The sequence below is a fragment of the Podarcis tiliguerta genome (assembly GCF_965153285.1).
Source record: "Podarcis tiliguerta genome assembly, chromosome: 6".
Lineage (NCBI taxonomy): Eukaryota > Metazoa > Chordata > Lepidosauria > Squamata > Lacertidae > Podarcis > Podarcis tiliguerta.
In genome coordinates this window covers 69,805,826-69,829,694 of record NC_139539.1, presented here as the reverse complement: position 1 = coordinate 69,829,694, position 23,869 = coordinate 69,805,826, and the positions used below count along the sequence as shown (strand labels likewise).

The 23,869-nt window shown below is 40.3% G+C and overlaps 2 protein-coding genes across 6 annotated transcripts in view; one reads left to right on the top strand and one right to left on the bottom strand.

Moving 5' to 3' along the window:
- Nucleotides 1-23,869, top strand: part of KYAT3 (kynurenine aminotransferase 3) — a 341,165-nt gene that overhangs the window by 295,270 nt on the left and 22,026 nt on the right. The window lies entirely within an intron of this gene.
- On the bottom strand, nucleotides 1,908-21,956 carry LRRC8B (leucine rich repeat containing 8 VRAC subunit B). Of its 5 annotated transcripts, XM_083444882.1 has the most exons (6): nucleotides 21,613-21,956; nucleotides 11,073-11,119; nucleotides 9,626-9,723; nucleotides 6,988-7,090; nucleotides 3,569-5,728; nucleotides 1,908-2,441 (listed from the first exon to the last, which is right to left on the bottom strand). In XM_083444882.1, the coding sequence occupies exons 5-6, from the start codon at nucleotides 5,702-5,704 to the stop codon at nucleotides 2,169-2,171; spliced, it is 2,409 nt and encodes an 802-aa protein (XP_083301008.1). In that variant the 5' UTR covers nucleotides 5,705-5,728; nucleotides 6,988-7,090; nucleotides 9,626-9,723; nucleotides 11,073-11,119; nucleotides 21,613-21,956; the 3' UTR covers nucleotides 1,908-2,168. The 5 variants fall into 5 exon arrangements, with proteins under 5 accessions (XP_083301008.1, XP_083301006.1, XP_083301007.1 ...); XM_083444880.1 differs by lacking the exon at nucleotides 9,626-9,723; XM_083444881.1 differs by lacking the exons at nucleotides 9,626-9,723; nucleotides 21,613-21,956 and adding an exon at nucleotides 21,393-21,527.

Genomic DNA, 23,869 nt, shown 5'->3' with positions numbered 1-23,869 from the left:
AGGGCACATTTAGGCACTCTTCCACCTGGAGGGCAGCTGAGAAGGACACAACATACCATACCATTTGGGTATGGTATCTACTTCAATGCTGCTGAGACATCATCATCATATTTTTTTGCCTCCCCTGTTTATGGTGTAAACTTGTTAGCATGCATTCAGAGAAAATGTGCCTTATTCTGCCACATAACGTAGCGTTCTGTATGCTGATTTTGTGAGATCAGGTTGAATGATATCAGAAAGCTCCACCACCGCAGTCATGCTTAGAATACTGAAATCAGTGAGATTTCAATTAATCTGAATAATTTATCCCTTATTCATACACAAAGAATGGTATGTTACAGCAGTTTACCAAAGCACATGACAGGCTGAATCCAACTATGATAGTAGTACATCTTTCATCTTCTTTAGTGACTTACATAAAGAATTATCTTACTCTCAGATTATCTGACTTAGTGACTTACATAAAGAATTATCTTACTCTCAGATTATCTGGGAGTGTTCATATTACCGCATTTTTCACTCTATAGGGCGCACCGGACCATAGGGCGCACCTGTTTTTTTTTTTGGGGGGGGGGGGGGAAATAAAGAAAAAGCTCTGAAGGCTTGCGGATAGCTGCCCAAAGCCCAGGGTGCACAGTGCTATGCTCCCTGGGCTTCGGGCTGCAATCCGCAAGTCTTCGGAGCCCGGCGGGCACTCCCGCCACACTCTGAAGGCTTGCGGATAGCTTCCTGAAGCCTGGAGAGCGAGAGGGGTCGGTGTGAACCAACCCCTCTTGCTCTCCAGGCTTCAGCGAAAGCCTGCATTCGCTCCATAGGACGCACACATATTTCCCCTTCATTTTTGGAGGGGGAAAAGTGTGTCCTATAGAGCGAACAATACGGTATACCTTTCTTTATGTAAGTCACTAAAGAAGATGAAAGATGTACGAGTATCGTAGGTTGGATTCAGCCTGTCATGCTTAGAATAGACTGGCTGAAATCAGTAAGACTTAAATTAGTCATGCGCTTTGGAAAACTGCTGTAACATACCATTCTTTGTGTATGAATAAGGGATAAATTGATGTTACCCAAACATTTTTAAGGTTAGAGTTGGATTATTATTTTTTGTAAAAAAACCTCTACATTATCTGTTAATACTTAAAAACAGCGGTGTTCTCCTTATTTGCTTGTAACTTGACATACATATTTGAAATCTCCCAGTAGAACTCCAATTGGAGAGATGCAAGAAAATACCAAAAGACAAAAAAAAAAAAAAAAGAAAAAGAAAGAAAAGCCAGATATTGAAAATGACCTCCTACATCATATATTAAGGTTCTATTGCTGCCTCAGGATTAGAGACAAGCACTAGAAAACTGTACTTGTGTACGCAGTAATTTCTTACTTATAAACAAAAGTATCATCTCCTGTTGCAAAACACAACTTTGAAATCATTTCCCCAGTATAATAAAATGAGTGGTGTGGTGACAGAGGGGTTTTTGTGAAAACTATCCTATAGTCTTCACAATGACCCTCCCACTGTCACCAACACCCAATCATGGTGAATGTGTGAAAAGCTATGGGTGAGATCCAGAGTTGTTTCCTGCTGCATTGGATTACACTTCTCCCTCCCCTCCTCCTGCAGTCAACATCCAATCTGCTGTGGAGGATCCCCCAACCCTCCAATGCAGATTATGAGGGCTGATGGGGAGCTGCAGAGTGGGAGAAATGGTACGTCCTGTTTGCAAATATAGAAGTCCACTTTGCAAGAAGGATAAAACAATTGGATATCACCCTTTGTGTGTTGGTCTTTACAGTCATTTGTTAAAAACTACACAATAAAATGTTATGGGGAAACGACCCTTACTAGACTCGGACAAACTATATACTCATCTTTCCCAGTCATTCAAAACCACGATTACACTATCCACTTAACTTTCACTCTTTAATTCCAGTTTCAAATTATTCATGGTATATATGTATGCATATAGTTGCCTAATATTTATTTTTGTTTGTTTAAGACTTAAATGTGTGTGGGGTTTTTTATCAGCAGAAACTTGGGTCAATGCACAGAGCTGCAGGAAAATCAACAACACCCTTGCATTTCCCTTCTTGCCAGCTATACTTTCCTTTAGAGCTATTATTTAAAACTCTCAGGAGGAATTTGTTGCTCTGCACAGAGAATCTCAAGCTCAGACTTTGTCCAAGCACATTTGCATATGCTCTGTTACCCTAAGGGGGAGAGTTTTTAGCAAGTGTTCTTCTACAATTAAGCAGCTCCGTTTCAAAGAGTTACATTCCTCCAGTTCGGCAGGCAGCAACTCCAGGTAGTTTCCGTTAAGCTCTAGCTGAACAAGGTTGGAGAGTTCCCCAACTTTAGGGGACAAATGCATCAGGCTGTTATGTCCCAGCAGGAGATACTGTAGCTTTCTGCACTGAAATAATTCATTTGGAAGTGCCTCAATCTATAGAGAAAAAAATAAAAAATACATAATATTGTAAGGTCATTAATTTACACACACAAACACACAAAATCAGTTAATGTATGTATTCCTAAATCATGCTGATCTAGAGCCTAGGATACATGCATTCAGTGAGGGCTATCTTTCTGTATCCTTCCCCACCCCTCTGCAATATTCTTTTATAAATGTAGATGGTTGAGAAAATGCCTGTTTCATTGTGGAAATCCCTGGCTGATTCACATGACCTGTTTTATGCCTAATTTTCAAATAAACAAAAGAAGGATAAGCAAAGAATTAATAAATCTGAGCAACTTGCTATAAGCCCAGTGAAACAATCCTTCATGGCGGCACATCAAAATTTAGATGTTGAGCTCCCTGCTTAATACCTACATTTGAAGCAGGCTAATGGGGCAGGGGAGGAGACAAATAGTTTGAAACCAATGATGTATGAAGAGATTGAAGTAAGCTAGCTTTATGAATGCTGTATGCTACTGTTCTAGCTGAAATAAGTCAGGAAAATGGTTTTGACAGATACAGATACAACAAGAACTCATAATAAAGATAAAATACTTCCCCACTCAAGTACTGAACATTGGATTTTCTTTCCAGAGCAAGAACACAGAACAGGTTTCTCGCTCACTGCCTGCAGCAGTACTACTACTACTACTACATTGGAAAGCATTTTATTGCAGTGAATATAACTGGTTGAGGTGTGTGGTACCCACATGTTTTCTGGTTGGCAAATATGCCCATGGAATTAAAAAAGCTTGGCAACCACTGCTGTGATATATTGCAGGACTGGGCTTCTACCACGCCTTCAATCTCGATTAACTTTTTTTCTTAGCTTTTATTTTTCATTCACTTTAAAGCAAAAGGGTGGGATTCACCTAACCAGTCCTGGCAGCAGAAGCCCTGCACAAGGACTTCTGCTTGTGCAATGGGGCTTCCCCCTACCAGCCATGCACTTCCCAAGATCAGCTTGGAGCAGGGGTGGGGAATGGGAATTCCCAGGACAGTGTAGGGGGACGGGAAGGGGGTGCTGTTCCATCTGGCAAGCTGGACTGCTTGCACAAACGGAATGATTGCAAGAGTGCAATGCTGAATTCCGCCAACAGTTTGCTTCTACTTACGTGATTCTTTGTCACAGCAAGGTACTGCAGGTTTGTTAAATACTGGATTTCATGCGGAATGGATGTTAGCTTGTTATAACTGAGGTCCAAATAATGTAGCTTTAGGCAAAGAAAAAGTTGTGGTGGGATTTTTTTTATGTTGTTATGATTTAAATAGAGCTGCTCCAGGTTTGCTAAAGCTCCAATCTGTACTGGGATGTAGGAGATGGTGTTGTGCCACAATTTCAGGCAAGAAAGGTTCTCAAGGTGTTGAAAACTAATGATTTCTTCTACTGTTCGTATATTATTGTCTTTTAAGTCTATTTCATGCAAATAGTTCAGGCTAAAGATAGAATGTGGAATGCGTTCCAAGTCACAGCTGATCAATTCCAAAGTTCTCAGGTTAAGCAATTTCTTCAAGTTGGTCAACACTAGAAGTTTTTTCCCCTCATTGTCAATAGATAATTTTTGTAGTGAAGGCAACTGGTCTGTAACCACCTGAGGTATGCGGGAAAGGCTATTCTTTAAGTGAATTGTTTTCAGATTCACAAGATCCTGAAAGCCCTCATTGTAGAGACCATTCTGGTTTTCTTGCATATAACATCCAGTCAAATACAATTCCTGCAAGTTTCCTAGATAGAAGATCCAGCGTGGAATCTTTCCCATATCAGCCAACTTTAGACGCAGGATTTTTAAATTCTCTTCCAAGAAGTGCAGTGCTGGAAATTCCACAGTTAATGATGAATGATAAATGTTCAGTTCCTTGAGATTGGGTAGCTGGTTTACAGATGCAGGAAGCTTAACCTCAGGAATAAGTTCTAGGGTTAGAACTTCTATCTCTGTGAGTTCAAAGATGTCATCTGGAAGACCACTAAGCATAAAAAGGTGAAGTTCCATCTTATCCTGGGAATTTCGTACCAGTTTGCTTTTCAATCTCTCTAAAGACCACTCGTTATTTAGACTGATCTGCTTCAACTTGTTTTCACTCACCTCAGAGAGGAATATTGAGAACCGTTTTGAATACAGAGGATCATACTGGTCTGCTAGGTGAAGAATGAAGGCAAAGTCATTTTTTACATCCGGAATATCACTGTAATTACTTTGCTCCCTCAGCTTCTCAAAAGAATATTGTTTGAGTGAACTTCTCAGCATCCATAACAAACTGTAAGTGCACGTCAGGCCATACAAGATCACCACGACAACATAAAATGAAGCTAGCACTTTAAAAATTTCTGCTAGTGAATAAACACACTGGTATCTCTTGTAGCCAGTGAAGACTTGAATATCAGCCACACAGTCAATTTCTAGTGTAATAAAGGTTAAATAATAGGGAACATAAATCATTATTAATATAAATACAATGACCTTGATCACAATCTGTTTTAGGTACACACGATAGATGATATCCTTCTGTTCAACATGCACCCTGAATCTTTTGACTTTTTCAAATATTGATTTTGCTTGCTCCCCTTCTTTTCTGTCTAGAACATTTGAAGAGCTCTCTCTTCCAGCTGTTTCCAGCCCAGTCTGCGAGTAGGAGACAGACTGCCGCTTGCTCTCCAATTCTGCTATGTTGCTTGGAGAGGAAAGAAAGGTCTTAGATTTGGAGAATGGCTGAGGCCTCACAGACTGTTCAGCAACTGTTTCCGACAGGGCACGTGTTGTCCAGGGAGAATCAAAACATTTGTGTAGTATGGCTACAAAGTGTTCCAGCCTTGAACTTGTGCTGGGATAGTAAAGCCAAAAATTACTGCAAGCAGCAAAAATGAAAGTATGAAAAAGCACTAAGTATGGGAAAAATTTGGCAAACCAGTGAAGCTCTCTCTCGTAACACACAGCATCAATGTAAGAATACTGCTGTCGATGAAGGTAATTCTGGATTCTAAGAGGGAGCACTATTGGCGCTGCAGAGCTGGAGGATACGTTAAGGTTGCTTTTCACCAGATCCCAAGGCACTGCACAATGATTGTCAAACTCAAGCTTGCAAGGAAGACAACATAACAATCTAGTTTGAGTGAGTTGGAGAGCTCCAGCAAGGACAGCAACAAGCAGCATTATCATGGTGAGGTAATAGCAGAAGACGTCCCACCATGGTTTCAGGATGTGGTATGATGATTGGGCATCTGCTAAACATCTGAGTTCAGTTAACGTAATCATGACTTGCTTATGGAACAGTGGCAACTGGAAATGAAAAACAAGTGATAAATTCTTAGCTGAGAATACAGATACAATTTTATTTAATTAATGGAAATATCAAAACATTTGTTAAGACTTCAAACCTAACAAATATTGTTCTTACAGTTGCTATTCTTCTAGTCATGCAGTGTGTACACTGCACAACAAACCAACAATAGCATTCAGCAGACACTAAAGATTTTGATTCAAGTAGAGCATGCATTGGTAACCTGGATTACTGCAATTTGCTCTATGTGGGGCTGTCTAGAAGCTGCAGCTGGTGCAGAAAGTGTCCACCATACTGTTGATGGGAGCACATGGCCAACATATGCCACTATTGCTAATGTATTTGCAATGGTTGCCCATCTACTATCGAGGTCCTTGTATACATTTACAAAGCCCTGAACAACTTAGGTCTGGGTTACCTTAGGGACTGCCTGAACCCTGATATCTCAGCTCTGTCACTGAGATCATCTGCAGAAGAATCGTTGGTCATCCTGAGTTAGTAAGGCCCATCTGACAGCAGCAGCAACAACAAAAAAACCCCAAGCCTTTAGCCCAATGCTGTCAAATGTTGTGCCAATAGGGATTCAGCACACACCTTTTACTTTAAATGGCATCTGAACACTTTTGTATACCACCAAGCTTATGCAGGACATCAAGAAAGCTTCATTCTGTAACAGTTTGGTGGGTGATCTCAGATTTAAATTTTTTACATGGTATTTAGTGCGTGTGTGTATATAAACCATTTTGATTTTAAAAATATACAGTTATACAGATATAACAAAAATGTAAGCAATAGAAAAGCAAGTATGCAAATTCCACTCACACCTGTTGTGCTATTTACTCTAAACGGCATTGAAAGGGAACTTCCAAGACCCCAATTTGAATAGCACACCTATGCTTCTTGACAACACCACACTTTCCACTTAGATGGTCCTTCCAAACTTATCTCCACTGCAGAAATGAAGCAGCTACCCCCAAAGAGAAGTGAGAAGCCATGCAGCATAAGCCTATATTTCTGCATAGAAGAGCACTCAAATTATTGCCACCGTCCACTTCCTTGTTGAAACTTCTGGTGTTGGAGTTCTGAAGAACTGCTATTGTTTTTGTTTACTTATCATCTGTTATATATAGCATAAACATTTGTCTTTGCTAAGTAAATCTGCTTACAATTATTTCTGAATCCCTTAACTTCTGGCTTTATTAGAAGATCTCTGCTGTAATCATGCAACTTAAATACTGGATATAATCATTCAACTTACTTTACTTATCAAATGGGATAAGACACAGAACCACCATCTTCAATCAGGTGGTCTGCACCTTTTAAAATTCCTTAGGCAAGCCATCTTCACAATCGTCTTCATCCTAGGACAAAAACAAAGATTCAAATTGACGCTGCATATATTACACAAAGTGGCTAAGTAATATCATCTATTAGAATTTCAATAATGTGGGGAAAAGAGTTTCTTAGTAAGTCATCCATTTATAAAAATGCATGTTTTCATGAAATTCTTTAGTAGCACAATGAATAAATGCAGTACCATTCAAATTGGGCAGTTACAAGCAACTATCCTTAGGAAGCATAGTATTAGCTTAACAATCATGCTCATCTTCCAGGTTTCCAAACTGACCTGTATTGTCAATTGTGCTATATTAAATGACTTCAAAATACCACAATTTCTTGTTTACCCCTTGCTTAGACGCTAGTCTCCGTTGCAAACAAAAAAATAAATTTTGACTTGTGGGGCGGCTGGGACTCCCTCCCCCTTGTCTTCAAATAAAGAAAGATATTCTAAAACATACATAAATTCTGACAGATTTTAGTTAGGAGGCTGTGGATCAAAATGTATTTATTCTTAGGATTACTAGTAGTCTCACTTTTCCATACTACTGCTAGTTTCCTGAATGTTTCCTGAGGCTGTAAGTCCTAGCCATGTGCTGGAATGAATCAAGGGAGAAACTGGAGAGAAATTAGTATTATTAAACAACATCCATACTGTTGTGTTATAGCCCAGAAACAGTCATGGAGCTATTGCTGGCAAAAAGCCTTTATCTCCAGTCAGTCTCCATGTACCTTTACTTTTCCTAGAGAAGTATCTTTGCTTCAAGATCAAACTTAGCTTATAAAATAATGTCCTCTTGAAGATTTTGGTCCAAAAATGTCAACCTTCTGGTTTTGTTCAGCTCCAGAGTTTTATCTTAACACACAGAATAATCAAATTTAATGTATTATGTTGCTCAGATCCTCCAAATAGGTTTTAGTTCATGAAAGCCATAAAAGCTTTTCAAAGTAGTCTAACTCAATTTTCAACATGTGCTAAAATTAGGCTTTACAGTAACCAAGATGATCCCAGCTTAGTTATACTGAGGTTTTTTTATGGAATCCTTAGGCTTCAAATCTACACCCCCTTGTCTAGTAGTATGCTCCGCTGAACTCAATGGAACAAACTTCTGAGTAGAGACATGTATAGGATTGTACTGTTAGCCTCTAAGACCACTGAATTACTACCCACTGAAGTTATTAATTAAGAACTAGTGCCTACCAATCCCTTTTCCTTTTGTGCTCCGTCTCATATATTGTTAGCCTGAGGCAAGGACTGCAGCATTTCTGGTCATTGCAAGTAGCTCTGGCACCTTTTTCAGCTGAAGAGCAGGGTATAAATGCTTTTCAAGCAAGTGAATAAAATGTGCTCTTTTGTTATTTGTATTTTACTATTCTTACTGCATTGTGCATTTTATATTGCTGTAAGCCACATTGGATGCTAACAAGGAAATGCAGCGTAGAAATTTCATAAGTAAATGTAATTGGATTCTTGGAAACATCAATAAGAATCTAGTTAAGTTCAAGCTTATATTTTTTTCTTCTATGAACACTTGGAATTCAAGTAAATTGAGCTCTCTGTATAAACTTCTGTTCAAGGTAGGTATCTCCCCCCCGCCCCGCCACTTTGAATAGCTCCTAGGCAGTTAAATAAAGCAGAAACTTCTTAATCTCTCAGCTGCCTCATCCTGTCTCTCGAAAGAGGCATATGCATTTTGTGACCAGAAGCCTTGGATTATCATTAGCCTATTGTTTTGTGAGAGGGAGAGGTGCTAAGCAACATGACTGGATGACGGCAAAAAACAGAGCTGAATAGATAATCAGTGACCACAGTTCAATCACATCCAAAATAAGGTTATGCTGCAAGTCCAAATTTCCAGAAGCACCATAGACAGTGGTGTTTGCAAATACATTACAAGCATGCCCAAAGAAAGTTCAAATTACAATATACAGCTGAAAGGCAACTACCCATTTTACGTGATTTCACCAACTCACGTGGGGATTCAGAATGAAACACCCTTGTAAATGGGGAGTCACCTTTCAGCTCAACTGTTCCTCTGGCTCACGCTTGCAATCTGTTTAAATGGATTTTAACCAGTGCTCCATTATCAGGGTGTTGATACATACAATAGGGTAACCATAACTTACACATGTAAGGGTACTTTGTTTAAATGAGAATTGATATTCACTTTTATATGGAACTGGGATTTGTTAGTGGTTGAATTGTGTTTTGGGGACCCTCATTGTGCTTAGAACTGCTTCCAATTAATACAAAATTAGACCAGAGGTCGGCAAGGTTTACCTCGCCTGGGCCGGTTCACTCCAGTGGATTGCGCCCGCGCCCGTGATTTCCAGTGTCTGCATCTGCGCAGACGCAATTTCCAGAGCCAGTTTAGTGCAGCACATGGGGACTCGCCGAGCGGGTGGCTAAGTTCGGGGGCGGCTCGTGGGCCAGTTAAACGACCCCTGTGGGCCGCTTGTGGCCCATGGGCCTTAGGTTTCCAACCCCTGATTACAATTCTCTTCAAACATTTTCTCTAGTCTATTTACATCAGCAGCTTTACAACCATGGTTCTTACCATCAAACCATTTCCTGACAGTGTAAAGTAAGGACGCACCTTCCTATTCATCCTTCCTTAAGCCCTGGCTTGAGGGCATCAGAGCATGAAACTACATTCTGTTAATGAAATAACCATAAAAGGTGCAATTATATATTTCAATCTCTTGAAATCCTTAAGGCAACTAAAAGGAGCAATTAATACTTCTGGGAATATTTGTTTTCCTAAATAGTGTAATTAAGATCTTACTTTCTAAGCTCTCTAAATTTGCAACTCTGCAGTTGAGATATGATGCTCATTCTCTTGAGTATTCAACAGCTTCACTTTTTTTTAGAAAGCAGCCAACATCTCACCCAGCCTTATTTAAAATGCTTTGCCAACCATTAGCTGATCTACGGCTGGATCTCCATCAATAACACATTTCACAAGGCCAGAACATCTTGGCCATATTTTTATACCCATTACAGAAATCAGTAGTGTTGCGCAAGTACATCTGGTTTTGATAGCATGAATACAGTGAACAGATACTGACATGTGGCTTTCTGTTCTAGGAAGATCAAATCAAAAATAACATGGATAATTGTTTCTGCCACACAGTACAGAATTTTCAGTTTAACAGTTTGCTTACCATCTTTAGAAAATTTGCCATACGGTTGCTTGCATGATACTTTATAACAAATTGTGTTTTAAAGGGTTTATTATCTTCATTATTTACATATTAATTCTGATCCCTAATTTGCATTTTTCAATTAGACAACCAGTTAATCAGAGTAATATTTACCATTTGCCATATTAGAGAATCTTCATTCATTGTATAATGATTTTAGTTTTCATCCTAATGCTAGAACTGTTAGTTTTATTTCTGAATATATATTCCAGTCCCGTTTTTAAGTTAGTCTTAAAAAACCAGCAGAGAGAAATAAGCTTTATATTTTGCTAAAGCAGTGGTTCTCAAGTTTTTTCTCTGGGCCACACTTTCAAAATACAAATTTGTTTGCACCACATCAAATTTTTTTACTGATAAGAAATACATTGGAAAACAAAACTAAACAACTCCTAGCAGTGCTTGATTTATAACACAGAACACAACTACTTTATAATATGATCATGGGACATCCAGAAAGTGTAAAACAATGCAGCTATATAAGAACATGAATCATTCCCAAAATATAATAATAAACAAGTTTTCTCCAGCACTCTGTTCTAAACACGATTCTGGATCACAACTAGGATTGTCTGCAGTATCCTGTGGTGTTCTTGCTCTCATTTTGAAAAGACATTTATCCATATTCTGCAAATAAAAATAATTATTTTGATGCTACCATACTGAAATAATTGATTGTCCTTGAATCTTCCCGCCACAGTTCACAGTTGCCATCCTCTTCTGCCACACCAATGTGGCCTGTCACACCCTTTGAGAACCACTGTGCTAAGACAACAGAAGTTTTAAAAGCAGCTATATTCTTACCTTTTAAAGGCCAGTCAGTCGTAATCTCTTCTAGAACTTGACAGTTCCTGCAGAGACATTGCTGAATTAGCTACTGCAAATTTAGAATACAGAGTCACAGAACATATTCTAATAGTAGGCACATAACCTCAAATCTCCTAATTATAATATATCTAAAGTGTCAGTTCCTACATTTGCTGAAAAATAATTAAACCTAAGGCACCGCCTAGTGGCATCCTTTATGTATAACATTTATACATTTCTGGAGTGAAGAAATTGTCCTGCTTCAGAATAAGGCACAAAACACTAGCAAGTAGTTTTTTTTTTTTACTGAAACCTAATGTAATTCTAATAAAGTTAACCTTGTAAATACTGGAAATATAGAGGGTTGTTTTCTATTGGTGAGATTTCATGATATTGTACATCTAAAAACCATATACATTTGTTTCATATCTATACTTAACAAAATACAACAACCCTGTATCCAAGATATAGGTAAATCACTATGTAGAGAAATAAGTTCATGGTGACTTTCTGGACAAATCTTGGCCCATCCAAAAACATCAGTACACTAACTGCAGGGGTTGGATTAGATATTTGTTGAGGTCTTCCTCAAGCTCTAAGATAATGGCTACGCAACAGAGTTACAAAACACACAGTGTAGTGACTAAAAAGGGGGAAAGTGACACCAGAATGAATATGGGAACTGGAAGAATGTTAAGCCTCTTGCTATTAGCAGATATTCTATGAGAAATAATACTTTAAGATGAAATTGCTATCACTATGGATGGATTCAGACAGACTAGGGCCGGGAAAATTTAAGACTTGCAGAATCTACTTCCTTTCTTTTCATTTGAGTGTTGACATTCATTTGAACCCTGAGGGTTCACTAAACTCAAGTTCACTAAATTTAGGTGCAAAGTAGTGGCCCAAGGAGGCCAGATGTCATGTGGTGAGTTAGAGGGTACAGCCAATTATTTATTGAACTCCATAAACTAAACACCAAGATAACTAACTTATATAAGTACAGATATATATATCTGTATTGTCACAAATCAGAGATTCCAACACAAAACTTGCCTAATGATCCACACAAGGATCTGACCAAAGGCAACCAATATATACACAAATGTTTAACCATCAATTAGCATGAAGGTTCAGAGATGAGGACGGCCACAAAACAATATTTTTACATTTGCCATTTTAAATATCTTTACACTAGCTTATGTATTTTATTTTTATTTAGAAAAATGTATAGACTGATTCAACAGATGGTTGTCTAAGTAGTGTACCTAATAAAATTATCCATAAAACATGGGTAAAATCAGCAAAACTGTTAAAGGGTATATAAAAAATACTTATCAAAAAGCAGAAAAAGACAGTAAAACACTTTAAAACAAATATAGATAACTAAAATATAGGTCTTAGTAGGCTTGCTGAAATAAAAAAAGTGTTCAGCAGGCATATAAAACAAAATAGTGAGTGACTTAGACATCTATCAGTGACTCCAATCTACCTTCTGCTCTCAGCTGAGATTATTGTGCAGTGGTCATAATTCTATGATTGAACAAGCTTTCCTAGACTTTTGATTTTCTAAATTTCTAGGTGACTGCACAGGAACACCAATGCAAAATTTTAACATGGTTGGAGATTACAGTTGTCTGCCTCCCTAAATCATTACAGGTGCTAGACAAGTCATGCACATCTATCCAAAGGCTATAATCTACCAATGCTGTAAGAGCCCCAAGGCTTCTGTATGCAGAAGCTTCATTGTTTAACCAGCATACTCACACACAAATAAACTTAAGATCACAGTTTTACATTCCCTTCAGACAGCCGATCTTTCACACTCTTTGTTATCTCGCCACAGAAAAATTGTAGAAGTGGTATTAGGAGGATAAGGAATAATAATTGGAAAGTGCCTGACATAGCAAATTCCATGTACAATAGAGCTTTGCTTACTATACCCATTAGATAAAAATTGGTGATGAGTTGTGACAAATACTAAAAACATTTCACTTGGACCTCAATTCAAGCTGAATTAACTGATCCAGTATGAAACTTGAAATACCAGGTCAGTAACAAAAGGTAGGAACTTGATGACACCTGGATTTTATAGCATCAGATTACAACAACAAACAGTCAGTCCTGGAATCTGAATGTGTGCTAGGACTTATACTGCCCAATTCCTGTAACAGACATAAGAACACCTCCATTATTAGAAGCACATTGTTTTTAGTATGTTACTGAAGGCATTTGTATTTGATTGGCTTTTCCAACTTTGAGGCAAACATTGTGGAAGAGTTTTGGTGGGAATGACTAACTTAATTAAAATTAGATACCTTCTACATCTCCTATATTGTAAAGATACTTATTCTAGGAGCTGCTTATCCACCGTATTAGCAATGAATCTTTATGAAGAAAATGCGTCTTCCAGAATCGGCTTAATGGATAAAACAAACTGCTCACCTAAGAACATTTTTTCTCCGACCTGAAATTTGTATTCTACAAACAGAACAAGAAAAGCAAGAGCAACGGCGTCCATAATACTTATAAATAATCTGAATGTTGCAACAAGGTATAACCAGAAGAAAAAGAAACAGACACAACAGAGCCTTTCAACAACAGAATTTAGCAATCAATAAAGATTTGGATCTGAATATACAAGTATAAATAAATTTCAACAGACCACTGGATTCTTTCTCATTAATTACTTAAGATAAATTAGTAATGCCGTAAGAGGGTGGTGGGGAACCCCTGGTGCCCATTTGGCCTGCAAGGTCATTTTGGCCAAACCACCCACACCTGCTGTAAAGGTAAAGAGAATGCTGGGCTGAAGGGGTGGGGTTGAAGGCCCCAATCAACTGATCAGATTTGTACAGTTAAATACACATCAGTAGTCCATTGGGATTTTCATCAGAACAGTAGTCCATGAAACAAGGTTTAGTCTAGCCCTAATACACATCACAAAGTAAAGCTGTTTCAATGTGGTGTAGCAAATACTGTTCCAACATAAAATTACTACATTCAGAACTGATACTGAAGGCTGCAATTTCCCTTCAAGACAAATTTAACAGGTTCAATGAAGCTGAAGTACTCCAAATAGCCCTTTAATTGGCCCTGTGCTCGGGATACAAATTATGTTGGGATGTAGGTAGAAGATTTATTTCAGATATAGAATATATATTGTTATATGGACAAGTATTCAGCAATGGAGAATAAGCTGAAATTCCTTCACTTTTATAAATACACTGTTATCTATATGTTCATTCTTCTGGCATTAATCTTTACCCATCTTAACAGGAAGAAAAGCAAGTTACTTAGAATCCTTGTAATTTCCTTCACCTGTTTGAATTCCATCAAACTGCTTTTCTATACAAATACCTAAAGCAGCATACAGCTCAACTCCACAGAGAGACGAATGCAGAAAGCAGCTTTCTATCAAATAATATCAACAACCAGAGTGGCCACTAACTGGTGGTGAGTATTGAACCTAGGTTTCCAGGGCTGAACAGAACCTCTTAACCTTGTTCTGAAACCAGTACCAGTGCTTACTCTTATTTTTAAAGTGGAGCTTAGAGCAGGTGGCGCTCAGTTTTGGAAACCTGAGTTCTACTGAAAAGCCTCAGTCATATAAAGCACATGCTTTACTATTGAACTGAATATACTGCAATTCAAGCTACAAATCAGAAACCTAATTGTTTACTTAACATACATTCACAGCCATGTTCCAGATATGTACGTACAGATTGTGTCAGAAGCACGCAGCACCACTTCTAATCCTTATTGCAAGAACCATTAAAAACACAACGATAATCTGATTTTTTCATACTGTTCTAACCATGAGTAAGAATAATCTCCGTTCTCCATCAATTGCTCAAATTCTTTTGGCAAATTCAAAGAGCAGGTGCTTAGCCAGAGTACTAACACGTCTTCTCATAGTTCATCCACTACCCAAGTCAAATGAGTAACTATAAACACACAAATGTATGGTCTTTGTTAAGAAGTTTTCAGCAGTCTGAAATATAAGTCAAGGTCTATGCTCAGTTGTTAGAAAGCTATTCAACAGCTTTCACATCAGCATGTTGCATACTTTTGCAAATCTCCTGAAAATTTTTCAAGTAGAAAGTGAAATGCACATTATTTTAATTATAAATAATATTTGAAAACTAAATGTTTTTGTTGAACTGTTGCACACCATGAACACTATTTCTCACCACTGGCAGTCCAGCTTTAAAGCCAAAATTTCTATTGTTTCTACACCTCCAGTCTTTTCGGTACTGGTATAAGAGTTTATGAAGCACCCTGAACTCACGTTCTAAGTAGTTTTCTGAAAACAATCTTATATACCAACCCTCTCCAACTTGGTCCACATCTAAATTGTTTCTGTGCTTTCTGGACTTGCCGTGTCTCTGTACCTCTTCTTCAAACTTTTAGCCAAGGAATATTTTTAGAGAGAAAAGCAGCGAGTTTACTCTTTGCAACTTTTATTTTTAGAAATCTGGATAGTATGCCAAGAAACATCAAAACTTGGGCCAAAATGTTAATAGTATCATGAAATTATACATTGGGCAAATGAAGCAGATATGCATGTGCTTGCTTATTCCACACAATTTATTCTACCTCTGCTAGTCAAGACAAGAGGCAAGGAGCTATCCAAGGTAATGAAATCCCACTCTGTGGGACTGCTGGAAACAACTGTGCAAATACAACCTCCAGCATTATTATAAGAAGGGCAACCAGATGCATTAGTTGATTGAGCTCCCATCCTTCAATAAATACATAGAGGGGGAATCATTTAATACACTTGCTAAAATTCCTTCTACATAAATACTAATGACACATCTTCCACTGAATGGTGAGACTAGTCTAAATTAACAGTTACCAAATTTGTTCATAATTATTGGCTGCTAGTTAAAATAAATTTCAGCTCAGCACGTGCCTGGGGAAATCTTGTTAACACAGACATACCCAGGAAGTAAACATTCTTGAGCTAGTTATTAATATTTCCATACCACAGCACAAATGAGTGTAAACACTCACTGCCCCGTCTCCATATGTCAGAGGACTTTGGGACAGGGAAGAAGTTGGTAGCAAGGACACAAAGAGGCTGACTAGTAAGCCAAGCCAACATTTGCAGAACACCGATTTATATGTTATCTTATTAAAGGACAGTTGCATAAAAGAAGCAAGTACACATTTTCATGAGTATTCCTTCAAGTTATAGTTTACCATATATTAAAACTTCCATAAAACAATTTAAGAAGTGCTTATACATAAGACTGGTGCAACAATGAGTTATTGCTAAAGAAAAAATTCCATACTATTTCATCAGTCTGCAGTGTTAACTCTTCCCCCATACAAGATTCTATCTTTTGTAAGATAGATAACATTAACAGCCCAATAAAGTTATTGTTCTGAGCTTGCAGGCACAGAACAGGCACATTCTTAAGAGTTTTGCTCAACTCGAGTTAAGGTCACAGTAATATTTAAACAAGATGTTTAATGTTTACTCTGCTTCTTGAAGATCAGTTTCTCCCTGCCACTTAACTGTCACTTTTTCCATCAGTATGACCACTGGACAAAGATCCCCAAATATGTCAGCTTAATTTAAACTTTGCACAGCCCTCCCTAGTAAGTTTCAGTTCAGATATAAATTATGAAATACATATTCCAGAGATTATTTATTTTTGTCTACAGAAGACGAAAGTGTCAATCTAGGACTTGCTACACCAACAAAATAAGTGCTTTGACAATAATTGGCTTGGCATAATGTCACAAGAATGTATTTTGCAGACTTGAGATACTACACTGACATAATAGGAGGTATGTCATCAACATACAACACATGAGCCTTACTTTGCAAAACTAAAGCCCTGAAAACAGGAAAACACTGAGAAGGCAGTTCAGAGGGCCTATGTTCTACCCTTAAAGCATTACATGTTTTAGAATGCTAATCAACATTAAAATAAATATGGTCTTAAAAATGTTACATCACAACCATGCTTTAATATGACCAGAGGCTCAGTTTCAATTAAGTAGCCCAGTGTCTTATAAGAAAAATAGTCACTCTTGAAACCTGAGTATTAACATGCTGGGTTTTTTAATGTTTTACTATGATACATTAGAAGGAAATAAGATCAACAGATTTGTCACTGAAACGGAGTGTAGCACAATGCTGTACATATTTACTCATAAGTCATACTAAGTTCAGAGATGGTCAGTTTACTCCTTTTTACCTTCTGACAGATTTAAATAGACACTTTTGACTTGACTAGTGAGCTCTATGATTAGCTGTAACAGCTGTGTTTTGCTTTGTAGATGCATATCAAGCATGATAAAATGCAGAAGAATTCAGCTTTTCGGAAACCAGATACATTACCCTGCAACTGTGTCAGATAGGAAAGACACTGAGATGGCACAAGTGTTTTAGCATGGTTTTATGAAACAGCATAGCAATTGCACTCTAATAACCCCTGTTCACTTTGAGAAAAGATCTTTCCAAATTAGCAATTAATGTCACATTCTCAAGTTACAGGCTAGCCTTTTAAAACAGTGTTCTTTGTAAGCAAGCAGCTAACTGACTTGTGAATTTTACAATGCAAATATGCTTGTTTGGTTTGGAAACATTTGGGATTTATTTTACACCAAAAAAATTAGAAGCACACAATAATGTTTTATTCTACAACTGAGAAGCATATTATGATATTTCATAATAAGGGCCAGGGCTGGGAATACAAGGGCACAAGCAATCTTTCATTTACTATCAGCTCAGTGATCTGAAAGTAGAGAGACATTTATTTTCCTGAACTATTGTTACTTGATAACATTATTGTTTTGTTACTGCCACTGGTTCTTTTTTGTTTTGTTGATTTGAAATACATTAGTGTGATTGGTTAAGATGTTTCAATTGTAAGATGCTTGAGCATATTTTACGGAAAGGCAGGATAAAGAACATTTTAAACAGGCTTCTTTGGAAGAAAGCCCTAGCTGCCCAGCTCTATCAGCCTCGCTTCTTTAGCTAACAAGAGACATTTTATTCTACACATTAAATCAAGGGTCAGTTCATTTTGAATATCCGGTCACCAAACTTAGTTTTGGCCCTGGATTCAGATTCCTTTGCAGTTCATGGGTGCCTCATTTAGCAGTTTTATTCACATGCAATCTGGATTCATGACAGAAAAACAAGTAATCAAAGATTATGGTGTCTTTGGATACAAATACATAACTTAAGTGAAATTTCATTATTTTGTGAGTCCTAAACTGTACCCAAATGATAGAGTCAGAATTTACAAAAAGGTTTATTTCTGGGTTTACATTTCAACTTTTGAAAATAATGTTTAAATAACCTGGCTGGCGTGCCTTCTACTTGGAGAGACAGCAACTAACTCTTGTCTGTACTTTCTGTTCCTGACACTTCCAACATAGCAGGAAGCATAAGTGTTGCTTAATACCTTGAAGCCAGATAGTGTGGTGCAGGACATGCCAGTGCCCATACTGTGCCCACTGATAAGCAGTGTCTGAGAACACCACCAATTGGCCTGCTCCAACCCAAAGATTTCAAGAGCCAGTTATGTATCGGCACACGTGTCCAGCTATTCAACATCAAGTCACAGACACCGCCTAAAGGCATATTTTAAAAGCAGGGAACACATGGTAAACTCTCTTTCCAACTAACTCCAGGAAAGTTCAAAGATTGTAGAGGAAAAGCAGCTTAATGATGCCTTTGACCTTCAACCTATACAGGTAACCAAGCCTAATGTCCCAAGAGCAACAGAGAATATTTCTTGCTTAAAGAACTTCACTGGAGATTGCATAGTCCTGGTTGGGTCACAGTAAGCTAGCTGGTAAAGTATAAGATGAACTACTATTTCAACTCAATTCAATAAATGAGCACAAATCACACAGCTACAAAACAAAAGACACTGCATGCACCAGACAAACTACTATTTGTTATAAGTCTGTTTGAAATATGCCAGTGCATAGTGCTTTTAAAGAAAATGGAAGTTTGCCAAAATGGGCAATAGAGCTTGATCTGTAAAAGTGAAGACATTCTAAAGTGTTGTGTAAGTGGTTTCAACACACATTTTCCTATGTTCAAAGGTATTTCTTTTCAGGCACAGAAAACCACACTTCCCACACATGTCTGTCTTTACCCTAAGACCACCAGCCTCATGCCTATAAAGATAGCAGATACACATCAACCCTTTTCTCCTAGAAATCCCTCCTTATGGCTCCAGCAAGTGGAAAGTGTTTGTGGCCACTTAAGCAGCGAAGCTGGAACAACAGTGTTTGTGGCACCTTAAACACTAACAAACCCACCTAAGCTTCCACATACTATATATATATATATATATATATATTTGCTTTCGTAGATTTTCACGGGTACAGGAATGCAGGTTTTGGTGTCCTCGGGTGTCTTCCCGTGTAAAAGTTGGGGTGTCTATGCTGCACCCCCCTGCAATCCCTACACAGATCTGGCTGGCACAGGCCACAAAACCACAGCTCGCCCCTATACACGAAGCCAAGCCAGAGCACAACCAAGTGCTGTACAGCCATCTTCTCAGAAAAACTCTTCACAAAGTTCAAGAGTTCAAGACACGAAGGCTTTAGCAACTAATCCACACCTAATGACCCACCTAAGTGGGATTCAGGAAATCACTCAAGAAATCACTCAAGATATCCCTCAAGTAATTAAGGAACAAAAGAAGAAAAGGCACACTAGCCTGGGAACCTCCTCTCTGCCCAGAACATTGGAGGCTATACACCACACCTCCTCAACAGTATTTATAGGAACTCAAACACTGAGATCCTGCTCTGTTCCAGTAACAAGAAGCCGAAAGCACCAGCCTGAAGATGACGAGTGAGACCTCGTCGAAACGTCGCCTAGACACCCCAACTTTTACACGGGAAGACACCCGAGGACACCAAAACCTGCATATATATATATATATATATATAGTGAGATATATATATATATATATATATATATATATATATATATAGTGAAATGAAATCTCAGGTGCACTATTATAAAGCAGCCCCAATAAAACCTCCCACTGTTATTTATTTTATTTATTAAATCTGTATACCGCGTTTCTTCTGAAGTTCTCAGGACATTTCACAGCGTAAAAATATAGGATAAAAACACACAAAATACCTGCCCGCAGACTGTCTCGCCAGAGTGGTGCATGCTCTGGTTATCTCTCGCTTGGACTACTGCAATGCGCTCTATGTGGGGCTACCTTTGAAGGTGACCCGGAAGCTACAACTAATCCAGAATGCGGCAGCTAGACTGGTGACTGGGAGCGGCCGCCGAGACCATATAACACCGGTCTTAAAAGACCTACACTAGCTCCCAGTAAGTTTCCGAGCACAATTCAAAGTGTTGGTGCTGACCTTTAAAGCCCTAAACGGCCTTGGTCCAGTATACCTGAAGGAGCATCTTCACCTCCATCGTTCTGCCGGACACTGAGGTCCAGTGCGGAGGGCCTTCTGGCGGTTCCCTCACTGCGAGAAGCCAAGTTACAGGGAACCAGGCAGAGGGCCTTCTCGGTAGTAGCGCCCGCCCTGTGGAACGCCCTCCCACCAGATGTCAAAGAGAAAAATAACTACCAAACTTTTAGAAGACATCTGAAGGCAGCCCTGTTTAGGGAAGCTTTTAATGTTTAATAGGTTATTGTATTTTAGTGTTTTGTTGGAAGCCGCCCAGAGTGGCTGGGGAAACCCAGCCAGATGGGTGGGGTATAAATAATATATTGTTATTGTTATTGTTATTGTTATAAAAAACAATTACGATACAAACCAATACCCCACACAATTTTTTTTAAAAAGTTTCACTTTTCAGTAAGTGTTTCAGTCTTTATCACAAGACTTGGTGGGCCTCGGTTCCGACCGACTAACCCAGCCACCCTCTCCCCTGTGGCAGTGAAAGACAGCTGCTCAGCAGGTAGGAGCAAACTCTTAAGGGTCCCTTTGATCCCCCCCCCAAATTTATATATATATTTGAGGGGGGGCATAGCTGTCAATGTTTCCCTTTTATTAAGGGAAATTCCCTCATTCCGAATAGGATTCCTCGCAAGAAAAGGGAAAAGTTGACAGCTATTGGGGGGGGGGCATTTTTAAAAGGGGAATTCCCATTCAAATGTGTGCACCACGTCATGTGATCTATTATGCGGGGCGGGGCTTAGCTGTCCTCCCTCCCACCCCAGTATTTTATTCAAGTTGGCCCCCGTGGCTCAGCACATGCCCAGAGGCACTCGTTTCCTCTGAGTTTCCAGTGAGCAACAGCTTAGAGAAGATGGGGTGGGGGGGGAAACAAAAAGGAAATAAACTGATCACCTGAGCTGGAGTAAGCAGCCCACCAAATCTTCGAGCCCCTCAGGAGGAGAAGGTGAGGGGCGCCCTCCGCCAACGTCCCACCTGAGGGGAAGGTAGGTCCCAACTGCCCGTCGCCGGTTCCAACCGCCGCAGGTTCCAACTGCCACACACCGCTCCCTCCCCCCGCCCGGTCAGGTAAGCTTTGACAGGTTCTCTCTCGCGCCCTCTCCGCCTCACTCACCTGAAGCTCGCCTCGCCGCCGCCTCCTGCTCCTCCTCCGCCAACCAGCCAGGCTGGGCGCCCGGTCGTCGTCGTCCTCCTTCTTCTCCTCTTCTTCCTACACAGCACCTCCGAAGAAAGAGAAAGCAGCTCCTCCGGGAGGGAAGAGAAAGAGGTTGATGTTTTTTAAAGCGAGGAGGAGAGAGAGAGGCGGCTCGCGCACCGGCTTCAACCGGCGCTTCTCCGGCTCGAGGCTCCGCCCCCCGCTCTTTTGTCGCGTCACGGGGAGCGTCCGCCAATGGCGGCGCGGCTGGCGGAACCGCTGACTGCTGCGCGAGGAAGGCAGCGCAGAAGAGGAGGGGGGAAGAGAGGGAGATGGAGGGAGGAGGAGGAGGCGGCGGCGCGGGTGGGGGTGTGGAACAATGGGAGGTGGCGGCCCTCGGCGGGGGGGGGGGGGGGAGGGTGAGACAAAAGGAGCCTTCGAGGCCGTCATCGCGCACACGCGCGCGAGAGACGCTGTTCGGCCCGCCTCGTTCTCCCCTCAGGGAGACGTGCGCGCATGTGGGAGATGCGCCTCAGAGCACCCCGCGCCGGGGTTGCCACGCGCCCGGAATTTCCCGGACGCGCGCGGGGTGTGTGTGTGTTATAACCTGGGTGGGAAATTGGGTAAACGTCCGGAAAGTATGGCAGCCGTTGTCGGCAGTGCTGTTTGTGCCGATTTGCCATAAAAGTAGCTCGGAAACCGCATGGGGTGCCGTGGTTTTTACCACGTGCCTGAAACACATGGGATGTTTGGGCTGCAGCGTCTGTTCCATCTAAAAATCCCAAGGAAGGGAGGCTTTAGATAGTGGCACTTACTAGCAGTTTTTAGGATGGATGTGGGCAAACAAGGTAAAGGGACCCCTTATCATTAGGTCCAGTCGTGGCCGACTCTGGGGTTGCTGCGCTCATCTCACTTTATTGGCCGAGGCCGGTGTACAGCTTCCGGGTCATGTGGCCAGCATGACTAAGCCGCTTCTGGCGAACCAGAGCAGCGCACGGAAACGCCGTTTACCTTCCCGCCGGAGTGGTACCTATTTATCTACTTGCACTTTGACATGCTTTTGAACTGCTAGGTTGGCAGGAGCAGGGACCGAGCAACGGGAGCTCACCCCATCGCGGGGATTCGAACCACTGACCTTCTGATCGGCAAGTCCTAGGCTCTGTGGTTTAACCCACAGCGCCACCCATGTCCCATGGGCAAACAAACTGACATTAAATCCAGGTAAGATGGAGCTGCTGTAGACTCTGCTGGGTGGTGGCTGCCAGGAGGTCAGATCACATAACACCATTTTCACTGGTAGCCAGTGCATTTCTAGACTCAACCTAAAAGTGTTGGTTTTAACATTTAAAGTCCTAAATAATTTGGACCAAAGCCCAATGGAAGGACTGCCTGCCTGCTCCCATACTGATCTCCCTGCTTTACTCTTAAGATCAAAAATGGACAGGCGAGTCAGAGGGTGGCTAAGCTCACATTTCTGTGGCTGACCCAGCAGGATGCTTTCTTCTGCCTCCAGTTCCTGTTTCTCCCACTGCAAGAGAAAACAGGTGGCTAGGCAGAGTTGCACAAAAGACAGACTTACAAACTACAGCCTTTCCTCAGCATGAATTGACTATATCTCAGTTGGAATCTCTTCAATTAGCACTGTTATGAAGCTCTTCCTTGACTGGAGAAGATGCGGGTATGTTTAAGTCTTGCCTGGCAACTATAGCAACTGACAGCCTGCTTTGCTCTTGCATAAAGTGTGCAGTCTGAAAGCAGTACCTCTCTCTCCACCAAAAAAAAAAAAATATGTGGATTAACAGGCTCACTGATAGTTTACAGTCTGCCAAGATTCCTAACTACAACTCTCTTTAAAACAAAAGCCTTAACTGGACTATACGATATCACAAAACAAAAACCACACCTAGCGCTTTTTGCTCACATCTGCAGCTTTGCCACTTGCCACAGTGGAAAATTGTGGGGTTATTGTTTTGCATCATTCCCCCCCCCCCCCGTCCTATCAGGTCCTTCTCTGAGAAGGTCCTATCAGGTCCTTCTCCAGCCCTGCTCTGCCCCCAATGCCTTATTTTGTGGCCTTACGATTGGCTACTGACGGTGGAAACCCTAATCAGTAGTAGCATGTGTTCTGCTCTGCTTTTGGAAGGCACAGTGAGAGCTTCCACTTGGCAAGCACAGAGGAAGCAATAAATAATTCCATAACAGCCAAAGGAGCTTCTCTGCTGGCAGAAGGATACCT